General features: G+C 36.8%; 1 protein-coding gene across 2 annotated transcripts in view; it reads left to right on the top strand.

The window, feature by feature from the left end:
- The window catches only part of LOC121731777 (G-protein coupled receptor dmsr-1-like), an 82,783-nt gene that overhangs the window by 47,701 nt on the left and 20,076 nt on the right, over window positions 1-15,006 (top strand). The window contains exons 2-3 of one of the 2 annotated variants that reach the window (XM_042121398.1): window positions 544-1,394; window positions 13,201-13,381. In XM_042121398.1, the coding sequence (XP_041977332.1) occupies window positions 633-1,394; window positions 13,201-13,381 (943 nt within the window). In that variant the 5' untranslated portion in view covers window positions 544-632. Of the gene's footprint in view, window positions 1-535; window positions 1,395-13,200; window positions 13,382-15,006 lie in introns of those variants that run through there. The other variant, XM_042121399.1, reaches the window with a different exon arrangement.

Genomic DNA, 15,006 nt, shown 5'->3' with positions numbered 1-15,006 from the left:
TATAGGATATCTTCAGGATATCTCCAGGGATTATTGACTCTTATGTAAGAACACCAAGTTTAATTCTATAAAATAACTAATAGTGCTTCACTAGATATACTTGTGCTGCTTGGGTAATTTATACATGGTGCATTCTAAACAAAAACTTGAAAATCTGGTACAAAAAAAGACTAAAATGTGACACTGTATGACATCATCACCACAAATATAACTAATTTATTTTATACTAGAGTTTGATTATACTTAATAATTATTTCAAGAATTATTAGAATACAAATTTTATAAATAAACGAAAAAAACCACCAACAAACTAATAAAGAACGAATCGATGGATTATATCTACACGATATTATGATTGGAAAATAGATTTCAAATTTAATTTAATAAAGTAGTTAGCTGCAGCGTCCAATATAAATATTATCCGCTTATATTTCTCTGCGGGTGGAGCTAATAAAGCAATACAGCATATTATTTTTTAATTTTATCCGGGTTTAATTTAAATTATAGTTCGAACAGAAATAGAACGGCTCGTTTTTGTTTCAGAAAGCAACAATGGACTGGGGCCCGGCCGCGATTTCACCGGCGCCGACACCCCTCGGATGACACGATGACATGACCGAGAGCCCCCGAGAATGGCGAACGCGACGGACGCGCTGTGCGTGCCCGGCGCCAGCGACTTCAACCGCGCCTACAGCCGCCTGCACGGCTACATCGCCATCGTGATCTGCATCATCGGCTCCACCACCAACACCATCAACATCACCGTCCTCAGCCGCCGCGAGATGATCAGCACCACCAACTCCATCCTCACCGGCCTCGCCGTCGCCGACCTACTCGTCATGCTCGAGTACATCCCCTACGCGCTGCACATGAACATCAAGATCGGCCCGCAGGTCAACAAGAACACGTACACGTGGGCCGTCTTCGTCTACTTCCACTCGATCTTCAGCCAGACCTTCCACACGATATCGATCTGGCTGGCGGTGACGCTGGCGGTGTGGCGGTACATCGCGATCGCGTACCCGCAGCGGAACCGGACGTGGTGCAGCAGGCGCAACACGACGGCAGCGATAGTGGGCGCGTACGTGATCTGCCCGGTGCTGTGCCTGCCCATCTACTTCGCGATGAACATAGTGGAGAACGAGGTGACGCGAGAGAACAACACGGAGTTTGCGGAGGACCTGGCGTTGCCGCACAACCGGACCGTGTACGTGCTCGAGATGTCCAAGAACAAGGAGCTAGTGACCGCGATCATGTGGATTTACAGTGTCATACTAAAGTTAGTGCCGAGTATAGCGTTGTCGGTTCTGAGTACGTGCCTCATATCCAAGCTGTCCACCACCGAGAGGAAGAGGCAGCGCCTGCTAAAGCGGTCCACGCTGGAACGTCACGAGGTACGTATTATTTTACTGTACTTTTATTTTTCTGGAATAAAAAGTATCCTTTGTCCATTCCCTGGACTCAAAGTATTACCATGCTCAGCAAAATCGGTTCTGCAGATTGGGCGTCAAAAGGTAACAAACAAATGGATTTTCTCCTTTATAATATGAGTATGAAGTATGATGTGTTTTACTAAACTTGTACTAAAATGATGGGCAGGTAAACATAATATGTAGAGATCTCTACATCCTTACTTTGGTAAAAATAGTTCATTGAGAAATATTGACACACAATCCTATTACGATCTGACACGTAAAAGGTAGGATTTATTAGTTTCTATTCAGTATAGAACTTGGGGAGAAAAATACGATATCGTGAAACTAGTTCAATATCTTATATTATTATTTTCGTAATCTATATTGTAAAATTATTTATACAAAATAGATAAAAATATATATATACGTACTTGTAATTTCATTCATATAAAATAATTTAATTTTAATTAGGTAAAGCAAGTTATGTACCTAATATGACCAACAAAATGACCTGTTAATTACGTGGCATTGATTTCCTGTTTACGGTTGATCAAAGCAAAATGTAATCGTAACATATAGCCTCTAAATATAATTATTTACTATACAGTAAACTCCTTAGCTCATAGCGCATGGGAACCTGCTTTTGCTGTTGTTATTATAGAAAACAATATATGTTAGTATCTATGGTTAATTGATTGTTACCGCCGTGTTTGTTTGTAATTACTAATTAAGCATGGAAAATTGAAACGAAAATGTAATTACGTATAGTTCCTATGCAAATTACTCGAGACACATAGGCATTTTACTAAACAACATAACACAAAATATAGGGGCAATAATAATATGTTCTCATTGTAAAGCGATTCTACAATATTAATGCAGCTTTGTTCTTTGTTTAATATAGTCCGTTTTCTATCAAACTATAAAATGTTATGCTCATGAAATTTTGAATAGTAGGATTGGGGTACATACTACACAACACACCCCATAAAATAATAATAAATTGTCAATTAACACCATTACATGCGTAGGCCAGGGCAGGATAGTAAGAGAAACATCACTAAGATTTTGCCTTCAGTGATATTGCATGGAAACAGACTGATGACGATGATAAAATGATGGCAAGCATAAAGTAATATACGCGAGAGTATCCTTTTAGCGGCGAACATTTTCATACAATGCTCCATATAACTTTGAGGTCAAAACAAACATTTAAAGCCCCAGCGTTTTTACAAAAACGCCATTTTTCACATCCGAGCCTAATTATCTCGAATTCTGACGTAAAAGGACATATTTCATTGTTGGCAAATCCTTTGGAAAACAGGAACAAAATATTTTAAGTTGTAATTTTAATTATTTGCTATGTAAAAATGTTTTTATCTTTTGGAGCTAACCACAAAAAATAGGACTTTTAGTATAGTTTTAGTTAAAAGTTATCAACATTTATACGTGGGAGAGCCATGCTTCGGCACGAATGGGCCGGCTCGACCGGATAAATACCACGTTCTCACAGAAAACCGGCGTGAAACAGCGCTTGCGCTGTGTTTCGCCGAGTGAGTTACGAGAGAGTTACGAAACGTTATTTCTACAAAATACCACTGATCCCATAAGCATAAAAAATACGCCATTTATTTCATTAAGTCACACACTAACCAGTTTAGGAGGTGGCTGTGGGCTGGGTTGTACCAGTTTCCAGCCAGAAATGAAAGAAAACCGTTTTATCACAAAACCCCCGATTTTATGCAATTTTGGTGTACTTAAATTATCCTACTTGTGGCAATATTAAATATCATGTTGTTATTTTGAATATCGGTAGAGTTTTGGTTTGTTTATAGTTAAGTTAATATGCTATAACTTTAGTGCACATAGTTTTTCTTTTAAGATTATTTTTCTCGCAAATTCCAATTTTGGTGAGTAAATTTTGGTGGGTAGGTGGATGTGTAAAACGTTATTTTTACAAAATACCATTGTTTCTTGAAGCATAAAAAATACGCCATTCACTTCATTCTGTTACAAGCTAACTCGTCTAGGTGGTGGTTGTCGCACCAGCTTCCCGTAAACTCCAATCTTAATGGAAACAAAACAAAATCCCCAATTTTGATGGAAACAAAAATTTCCGCCAATATTATATAAAAAATGCATGTTGTTGAAATCCACTCAAGTCTTTCAGCCTTATAATATCATAAGTGATACTCGCGTAAACTTAAGAAATCATCATAAAACAAAGTGATAATATTTTAGATTTTAGGGTATATTACATTATATTATATAGAGTTCAATGTAAAAGTAAAGTAATATGGTAGAGATTTTATATTTTAGAATATAAATAATACCCCTTAAATAGATTTAAAATCGATGTTATCTACCCACCCTATTGTGCGGAATCTGCGGGAGACTCCAAAGAATTTATGTCCCATCCATACACTAAATAACCTGCACGGCTGACATAAAATATTCCAGCGATGCACAAGAGTATACCTAGATTCTGCTAGTTTAGTCTAATATTAATACAGCTTTATACGTGGGAGACCCATGCTTCGGCACGAATGGGCCGGCTCGACCGGAGAAATACCACGTTCTCGCAGAAAACCCGCGTGAAACAGCGCTTGCGTTGTGTTTCGCCGAGTGAGTGAGTTTAGCGGAGGCCCAATTCCCTTCCCTACCCTCCCCTATTTCCTTCCCTTCCCTACCCTTCCCTATTACCCTATTCCCTCTTAAAAGGCCGGCAACGCACCTGCAGCTCTTTTGATGCTGCGTGTGTCCATGGGCGACGGAAGTTGCTTTCCATCAGGTGACCTGTTTGCTCGTTTGCCCCCTTATTTCTAAGTTAGACTTCTGACATTTTTACAGATTAGTTATATATTTTTGTTGCCGCTGTAACAACAAAGTTGTAAGCCTTGCATCAAAACTATATTGTTGTGAAGCTGTTTAGCAGAATCGGCGCACTGAAAGCTCCAAATACCAGAATTATACCTTAGTACGGTACCGGCAAACTAAAAGCTAACTTCAATAGCTCTGCAGTTCCGAAGTTCAATAAAATCGTATAAACGGGAATGTGATCCGATTTGCGTTGCAATTCCGTAACATTCTGTATGATTACATTGGTTTATTATAAAACCAGATGACGCCCCCAACTCCGTTCCGCGAAAATTGGTTTATCGCGCGGGAACCGTAAATTTTTCCGGGATAAAAAGTATCGTATGTATTATAATATTATTTCCATACGTTTTAAGTATTAGTAAAGTACCATTAGTAAAGTACTTATCAAGGAGCCAGATAATCATTATTAAGGTTTTTGGTTTTGTACACTGCTAGCTTCACGTGAAGGTAAGCAGTATTCGCATTTATGGCAAATTTTGAAGAGCACTAAATTCGCAGTTTGTGCACTGAAAGAGCACATAATGAGCACTTATTAGCTAAGTATTTATTACGAAGCTATTTTATCATTTTAAAGGTTTTTGGTTATGTACACTGCTAGCTTCACGTGAAGGTAGCAGTATTAGCATTTATTCCGAATTTTGAGGAGCACTAAATTCGCGGTTTTTGCACCAAAATAGCACTCAATTAGCACCTAATTAATAACGCAATCCCGAGTTATTTTGCTAACTTTGTCATGCGCTAGCATGAAGCTATTCACATACGTGACTAGACGGAAAAAATTGTAACGACATTTTTTAACCGACACTTTTTGCCACAGACATAGACCAAGATAGGTAGATACCGCATACTGCATGATCTTGATCTATATCTCTGTGCTTTTTGATATAGTTGTAAGCCGTGTGGCGTGCGCGTATCTCTCCTCTCTCTCTCTCTCTTTCTCATAAAAAGCAAGCCAGTTATGTTTTTTTTCTTCGTTCATCCGGGTGTCCCTTGACACCTCTTAAGTTTTTTCGTTATCGTCATTTTTTAAGCTTTCGCAGTTGTTTTACTTTGGATTCTCAATTCGTGATCCGAAAATGCTTAATTCGAAATTGCTTAAAGTAGGGGCACGTTTAATGATTTATTTCAAAATGGCTGCCCAAGTGTGCGGAAAATACTTCCTTTTATTGTTTAATGACTTATTAATAATGCCTGATGAAATATTAAACATTTTGATAATAATTTACGGCGCATTCATTTGCTTACCTAGTATCAGTGTCAGAATCAATAATTTGAAGACTTATTTTTGATTAGTCGACACAAAATACAAATAATAAACGATAAATAAACAATATATTGCAAGTTGCAATTATTCATCCTTTATTACATAAGAAATTTAACATTGATCGCGCAAATCGCAATATTAGATACAATTATATTCCAGCGACCAATTCTGCGAAATTAAATGCATTTTGGGGCATTATTTGGGAACTTCGTGGCATATCGACTACAACTTCTTAGCATACAGGTCGGTAGGTATAAAGTTATACTAGCAATATTCGTTTAGATTATACAGCAAACATTTTATTCACATTTCACCGCAGAAATGTTTCAGCTGACACTAACGATACATACGTGCTTCGCCATAGGGACTCGTCTAATGAACGTACGTCTGGAGAAATATTCTGTAATATTTACGCATATAATGTAATAAATTGTGCCGAAAATAACTCGCTTTGTTTAATAATTCGCTACAGGTTTCGCAGTAATTCTTGTAATTCGTGAAAATTTCTTACAAAGTCTGTATTATAACTTCACACACAATTTGGATAAAAACTTCACGGGTTAAATAGTGATCGAGTACCTACCATCTTAGTATACTAAGCGCAAATGCGTCGCGCTTTAATTCGTTCAAAATTTTCCGGGATATAAAATATCATAATAATAATATGTCCTTTCCTGGGAAAGTATCTACTCAAATTTCAGAAAAATCAGTTCAGTGGTTTGGGCGCGAAGAGGTAACAGACACTTTCGCATTTAAAATATTAGCAAGGATTCAACTTTTTGCTAAACCTACCAAATATCCTAGACGCAATTAGTTATCTTTTAATAATATTTAAGCTCAAAATGTATATTCAAACCGAGATCAAACCTTTAGCCTCTTTTCATACAGTTAAATCCTCTGTGAGCCGACAGCCGACAGGTAACCGTAATACTTGCTCATGCATGTTAATAGGGCCTTCAATTGCCTTCAAATCCTTAATCCCGCAGACAAGTGGTAGACGTTTTCGGGTTTTTTTTATGAAATAAGGGGGCAAACGAGCAAACGGGTCACCTGATGGAAAGCAACTTCCGTCGCCCATGGACACTCGCAGCATCAGAGGAGCTGCAAGTGCGTTGCCGGCCTTTTAAGAGGGAATAGGGTAATAGGGGAGGGTAGGGAAGGGAAGGGAAGGGAATAGTTGAGGGTAGGGAAGGGAATAGGGTAGGGGTTAGGGGATTGGGCCTCCGGTAAACTCACTTACTCGGCGAAACACAGCGCAAGCGCTGTTTCACGCCGGTTTTCTGTGAGAACGTGGTATTTATCCGGTCGAGCCGGCCCATTCGTGCCGAAGCATGGCTCTCCCACGTATAAAATCGGGTTACCTAAATTTCATTATATTAAAGGCCAATATCCACATCGAGCAATTTACAGTATTTCATCATTACTTTCGATTGGATTGGAATAATTTGGAACGTATTCTTTTGCAAAAAGGGTTCTTTGTAGGGTTTTATATTTAAGTAGATATGCTTGATCCAAAAATTCCCCTAACTCCAATTTATAATATTAGCAGCATGGTTAAGGTAAACATGGGCATACAAAAAGTATCTATGTTTCCATTAATTTTCCGAGTTAAAACACAACTAAAACTTGCCCCTTTTCCCTAACTAACCTTATTAAAATCTGTTCACTCTAATTAATTTATTAACACACTTAACCTTCGTCAACGTTATTAAGGTTCTAGTTAGATTTTATGACGCTCAACTAGCTTGCGGTTCAACGCGCGAGACGCCTTGGACTCTAATTCTGGTACCTTTGTGCTTCATTCGATTTTCACGCACACGATATTGTGTACTCACGACTCACGAGACACAAAAAACAGTCCTTTTACATTATGTCAAATATAGTACGGGAGCCCTAGAACAATTTTTTTTTTAATTACTAACAAGCTAATCATTTCGATAAGACGAACAACATTTTTATTTTCGAAAAATCTCGAAAGTGGCAGCGAACAGAGATAGAAAGGATTTCATACTTTGACTTGATGGTCCTAAAATATGGATTGTTCTATTTGTAGGACAATGTAACTCTTAAATTATATAACTATTATATCAATATCCAAAAAGTCAGCTTGTTAGGGTTCCGTTTTAGGGTTCGGTAGTCAACCAAGTTTTGTTGATTACAGAAACCTATAACGGCTCCCGTACTAATAGTGATATTATATGTAGAGCGAGCGAATTCAAATTAGTACGCGTAGCATCGGAACGCAATGTATGTTACCTATAGACATCGACTTGCGCTTAGACGTGTGATAAGCGCTTTCGGAATAAGACCTATCGATTCGAGATTCGAGGTTTTTTTTTTTATGAAATAAGGGGGCAAACGAGCAAACGGGTCACCTGATGGAAAGCAACTTCCGTCGCCCATGGACACTCGCAGCATCAGAAGAGCTGCAAGTGCGTTGCCGGCCTTTTAAGAGGGAATAGGGTAATACGGGAGGGTAGGGATGGGAAGGGAAGGGAATAGTTGAGGTTAGGGAAGGGAATAGGGTAGGAGTTAGGGGATTGGGCCTCCGGTAAACTCACTCACTCGGCGAAACACAGCGCAAGCGCTGTTTCACGCCGGTTTTCTGTGAGAACGTGGTATTTATCCGGTCGAGCCGGCCCATTCGTGCCGAAGCATGGCTCTCCCACGTATTATAGGTATAGGAATTGGGGTGGCTGTCGCGATCGGTGTGACTCGAGCGAGGGAAATTCGTCGTTTAATTTTAACGCGATTAAACCGCGGCTGATACGACACACGACTGATGGTCTAATTTTCCAGGCGATTTGTCATCGCAATGTAATCATATTAAAACCGTTTATGACGTCACGTATAAAATGAAATTTTAATAACACGTAGGCGTGAATAAATATCGGTTTTGCTGTAGGCTGTCTGTGATAATATGGTAGCTCGACGTCTCCAAAAGTACCAAAAATTACTTACACGTAACGGACGCTGTGCAAATAATGCAATCCTTGTTAAACGTACTACAGAATCAAAAAACGATTTAGGCAATTTTAATAATTAATATACCTATTACACAACATAATTAGTTATGCCATATAATTAATGAAAATAAAATGGATGCCGTATTATAAATATAATTATATTACTTATATTGTAGATTTTTCTTTCATCTATACATCCTACTATCCTACTTCCTACTAATATTATTAAGGCGAAAGTTTGTTTGGATGTATGGATCTATGGATGTTTGTTACTCTTTCACGCAAAAATTTTTGAACGGATTTTAATGAAACTTTACAGTAACATAGCTTATACCTCAGAATAACACATAGGCTACAATTTTAACCGACTTTCAGAATGGTCGAGGTGGTATATTCGTTTTCTTATGTTCAACCATTACTCCGCCGTTTTTTAACCGATTTTCAAAATTTTTCTTTTGGTATATAGGGTATCATCCCAATTTGGTATTGGGTATATTCATAAAAGTGGTGATCTGATGAAGGATCCATAAGTAATCGAGGGAACTCCTCAAAATTTATGGAGAAACATGTGGTGACTTCGGTTTCGTGAGAAGTATTCTAAGCATATTATGCTACCAACAAGTAAGATTTTGCACCGAGGTATACCTGGTATACCGTGGTTCGGAAGGTGCTGAGAGAACTCCTGATTCTTTATAGATACGAGTTTGGGAGTTTCGGCGTTGTTTTAAGAACGGAAAGCATATGCTACTATGCAAATTACATTCATCATCATCATCATCACTACCATATTATACCATGCATCGTCCCATGGTTATGACTTATGAGCCTCTAATGACCCTGTTATTGGTACTTTTCATAGTCAATTAGATCAAGACTCGAGTTTGTCAAGTGATAATAAAAAAAATCTATACGTACCTAATATTATAAACCTGAAGAGTATGTTTGCTTGAACGCGTTAATCTCAGGAAGTGCAGGTTCGATTTAAAAACTTATTTCAGTGTTAGATAGCTCATTTATCGAGTAAGACTATAGGCTATATATTATCACGCTAAGACTAATACGACCGAAGAAACTCAGAAAAATGTGGGAAAAACGGGGGAAATATTAGAAATTGCGATTTAATGGAGCAATTTTTATGGCAATATTTGGCACAGATATATAGTAGACCAAGTGAAGGGAGTAGGGACATAAGCTATTTTTCATGGGAAAATGTATGGTTTCCGTAAAATTCCTAATTTACGCGGACGAAGCCGCGCGGGCCATCTAGTATATATTATAAAACAAAGTCGCTTTTTTTCACTAATGTCCCTTTGTTCCCTTTAATATTTAAAACTACGCAACGGATTTTGATGATTCTTTCAGTGTTAGGCTATATTTTATCACGCTAAGACTAATAGGAGCGAAGAAATAGAGGAAAATGTGAAAAAAAACGGGGGAAATTATTTGACAGGGTTAACTTGAATGCGCTAAACTCAGGAACTACTGGTCCAATTTGAAAAATTATTTCAGTGTTAGGTAGCCCAGTTATTGAGAAGGCTTTAAGCTTTATTTTATCACGCTAAGACTAATAGGGGAATGTGGGAAAAACGGGGGAAATTATTTGAAAGGGCTTATCTCGCGATCTACTGGAGCAATTTTTATGTTATTTGGCACAGATAAGAAGTAGACCACGTGAAGAATCATAGCTATCGATTTTAATCATTTTTTCAGTGGCTATATATTTTATACCCGTGCGACGCCGGGGCGGGTCGCTAGTTATAAATAAACAATTATACTTAAGTTCTACAAGCAGGTAAATAATTATCATGTAAGCAAAGCTAAGAAAATTGAAGATGAAAATATAAATCTTTTATGAGTACGTGTATACGCAAAAGGCTTTGTTATTCAGAAAATCCCTCGGGAGTAAAGTATAACAAAAACAAGCGGTAATAGCCTCGTTTACAGTAATTATGCCAACAGATACGATATGAATAATTAAACTTCTTTTTCGTTTGATAACGAAGCGAATATTTTATCTAAATGTTTGTGATACAAGAAGAAAATCTTACAGGGGACATATAACACAAATTTTCCCCAAAACTCGGATATTTTCTCGTTATAAGTACTTTTTCGACTAACTTATACATTGAGTTTACTGGTATAATAAGTATACTTATTCGTTTGCTTGCGTGTAAGGAAAATTACAACTAGCAAAATAATCTCCAAGATTTTCGAGGTAGGTTATAGGTATTAAAATTAATAGTAAAGAAACTGTAGGCTATAGCTAGGTATAAAATTATTGTGTAATCTCTACATAAAATATAATTAAAATATTTAAAAAACAACAAGGCTTATTTCCAATTTCATTAAAACTTTCATATTCCTTATTAAATTTGAACATTGCGGTCGTAGCCGTCGACCTCTGATCTCCCCATTATGGGGTTTCAAGTTTAACCCAAAACTAATCTTTTTAAGTCCCTTCACGAGCTACTAGCAATTAGGGCCTGACTAATGGAAGATATTACTGACGTGACCAGAATGTCCTAATGCGGCACACCCTAATGTTAGTGCTAAACGCCTTTTACTTAAACTTTAGAGCTCCAACTTTCGCTTCTAAGGTACTTACTTTTTAAACCCAAAGTGTTCCTTCATAACTTACTTTACACGTAGGTTAAAGTAAGTCATGAAGGAAGTTTAGTACTTGTGTTACAGCCAGAGAAAAAGTTTTCGTAGTCAGATGACGGACCCAAGTTTGGTCGGGCTATGAGCTCAGTAGAGAGATCACGAATAATATTGACGTGACTTGATCAAATAACAAAGTTCCGTCATCTTCCTTTGAAATATGAACCAATTTCTCTGATTGGACAAACCATTGTTCGATTTTCAACAGGAGGATGATTAATTATATTAAGATGCTTCTCTTACGGAAATGCCGTAATTTACTGTTTGTAGAGCCTTAATATTAACTCCTAATTTGAAAGCTACATTATTATAATTAAAATACAGCAATAATCTTCTATATACGAACGTTCCTTTCATGTTTATTAATTTCCTATTTTTGTTTTTTATATTCATGATAGCTTCCAAAGTAATACCAATTTATTTAAATTATTCAAGCATACATTCAGTATCTCCATAGTATTTACAAGTTACGTTTATTTGAAACACACGCCAATAGATCGAAAATTTCATATTAACTACAATATACTGGACGTTTGATTTTTTTAGGTCAATGTTGAACTAAGATAATTAAAAAAAAAGGGTTTTGGCGAGTTTCGGCAAAACGGCAAATAAATGGTCATGGTCGTTTGCTCTGGGGATGGCCTTAAAATTATAATTTAATTGAGAAAGTAAGAAAATTGAAGAAAAATTTCAGTTATTTACTAGACAATAGCTTTATTCCTTTTTTTCGCCTACCTACTTGAAGAAAAATATTAATTTTATTTTAGCTGCTCGTTGAATGTTCAGTGACAAACTTATAAACGAAGTAAATTTATTACAAGAATTAGAAAAAGAATTAAAACTTTGCGAAATTAATAATACTTTATTTCACAAAATAAGAAAGTTAGCGAAATGAAATTAAAATCTCAGGAGTTCCTGAGAAAAAAAAAATCTCAGGAGTTCCTGAGATTAGCGTATCGGATAAGTAGTTACTTATCCGATTTGAAAAATTCTTTCAATGTTAGATAGCCCATTCATCGAGGTAGGTTATAAACTATATTTATATTTTTAATTTTTAAAATTTAAATTTTAAAATGAATTAAGAAATAGAGAAAAAATGTGGAAAATTATATGAAAGGGCTTATTTGAACGCGCTAATCTCAGGAACTACTGGTCCGATTTAAAAAAATATTTCAGTGTTATATAGCCCATATATCATGCTAAAGACTAATAAGAGTGAAGAAATAGATGAAAATGTGGAAAAAACGGGGAAAATTAAATGGAATTGCTTATTATCTTATGAACTACAGGAGAATTTTTTATGTTATTTGGCAAACATGAAGAATAGACCACGTGAAGGGCTATTTTCTGCTGCAAAATGTACGGTTGCGTGAAATTCCTAAATTACGCAAGCGAAGCCGCGTGGAACATCTCGGTATATATAATAAAGTCGTAGGAAAGTCAGTTCTGTATATTGAATATTTTATATTTGTACAATAAATACTACTTAGGATGTGATCTACTACTCTAACGCGGACAAAGTCGCGGGCAACAGCTAGTATTAAATCATTTTACAGACTTTGTTCTTCAAAGGGATTTAAAATACAATACATAATAAAAAGTTGTGAAGTTGATTCCCTGTGTTATTTATAAGGTAATCAGTAATGAATATTATAATGTAAGCGTTTGTTCAATGTAAGAAATTTGATGCGATATCAAGGAAATCAAATAACATTCAATATTTGGTCGGACAATAAGAAATTAAAAATCGGCCAAGTGCGAATCAGACTCACGTACGTACGGTTTCGTACCGTTTAAATAGAGCAAAAATAGGTCAAAAATTTTGTTTTTTGTAAGTAAGTATGTTAAAAAGTAAATCTTCATTTTTTTTTATTATTATTAAAGTACACATAAATAAATAAAATAATATAAAATGTGGATTTTGTAAAAATTTAAAACGTAAGATTTATACGCATCCTACACCTATTTGCTTTCCCCCGTAACATATACTAAACGTATTTTCCAATTTTTACAGCCAGAGAAACAAACTCTATCGGAGGAGGCGTCGGCGCGGCGGACGAGTCGGACAGACCGTACGACGCGAATGCTGCTGGCGGTGCTAGGGCTGTTCCTGTCCACGGAGGTGCCGCAGGGACTGCTAGGGCTCGCGAGTGCGTTAGCGCCTGAATTCTTCAAGAGCTGCTATAGCATGTTTGGTAAGCCGGTTGCCGCATAACAATTTAAAATCTATTGTGTCTGCGATACCCACGATGGAGGTGTCTTAACTTCTTTCTAGTAGGTACTAGACAAATTGTAGTTGATTTTTTCTACAAAACTTATAATGTGAATAATATTTTATACGTGGGAGAGCCATGCTTCGGCACGAATGGGCCGGCTCGACCGGAGAAATACCACGTTCTCATAGAAAACCGGACTGAAACAGCGCTTGCGCTGTGTTTCGCTGCGTGAGTGAGTTTACCGGAGGCCCAATCCCCTACCCTATTCCCTTCCCTACTCTCCCCTATTCCCTTCCCTTCCCTTCCCATCCCTACCCTCCCCTATTACCCTATTCCCTCTTAAAAGGCCGGCAAGGCACCTGCAGCTCTACTGATGCTGCGAGTGTCCATGGGCGACGGAAGTTGCTTTCCATCAGGTGACCCGTTTGCTCGTTTGCCGCCTTATTTCATAATTAAAAAAATATATAATTCTGTCAACTTTCCCATAAAAAAAGCTTATGTCCCTACTCCCTTCACTTGGTCTACTATATATCTGTGCCAAATATTGCCATAAAAATTGCTCCAGTAAATCGTAATTTCTAATATTTCCCCCGTTTCTCCCACATTTTCCTGAGTTTCTTCGGTTGTATTAGTCTTTGCGTGATAATATTATATTATAGTCTTACTCGATAAATGAGCTATCTAACACTGAAATATGTTTTTAAATCGGAACTGTAGTTCTTGAGATTTACGCGTTCAAGCAAACATACTCTTCAGGTTTATAATATTAGGTACGTATAGATTTTTTTTATTATCGCTTGACAAACTTGAGTCTTGATTTAAAAGACTATGAAAAGTATCAATAACAGAATCATTAGAGGCTCATAAGTCATAACCATGGGACGATGCATGGTATAATATGGTAGTGATGATGATGATGATGATGAATGTAATTTGCATAGTAGCATAATAATATGTTTTCCGTTCTTAAAACAACGCCGAACCTCCCAATCTTGAATCTATAAAGAATCAGGAGTTCTCTCAGCACCTTCCGAACCACGGTATACCAGGTATACCTTGGTGCAAAATCTTACTTGTTGGTAGCATAATTGCTTAGAATACTTTTCACGAAACCGAAGTCAGCACATGTTTCCCTATAAATTTTGAGGAGTTCCCTCGATTACTTATGGATCCTTCATCAGATCACCATATTTGTGAATATAATACCAAATTGAGATGATACCCTACATTCCAAAAGAAAAAATTTAAACGGCGGAAAAATCATTGAACATAAGAAAACGAACGTAACACCTCCCCCATTTTGAAAGTCGGTTAAAATTGTAGCCTATGTGTTATCCTGATGTACAAGCTATGTTATTGTAAAGTTTCATTAAAATCCGTTCAATAGTTTTTGCGTGAAAGAGTAACAAACATCCATACATCCAAACAAACTTTCGCCTTTATAATATTAGTAGGATAGTAGGATTATGATATTTTATTTAAACTGGGCCTCTATCATGAGCTCTTAAATACATTCACTTTACGTCCTTATACAGTAAGTATAAGGACGTAAAGTGAATGGATTTAAGAGCTCATGATAGAGGCCCTGATTATTAAAAAAATCA

This window comes from Aricia agestis, chromosome 11 (assembly GCF_905147365.1).
Source record: "Aricia agestis chromosome 11, ilAriAges1.1, whole genome shotgun sequence".
In the NCBI taxonomy this organism is placed as follows: domain Eukaryota; kingdom Metazoa; phylum Arthropoda; class Insecta; order Lepidoptera; family Lycaenidae; genus Aricia; species Aricia agestis.
Note: the sequence above shows the minus strand (reverse complement) of the source record. Positions and strands in the feature narration are given on the sequence as shown.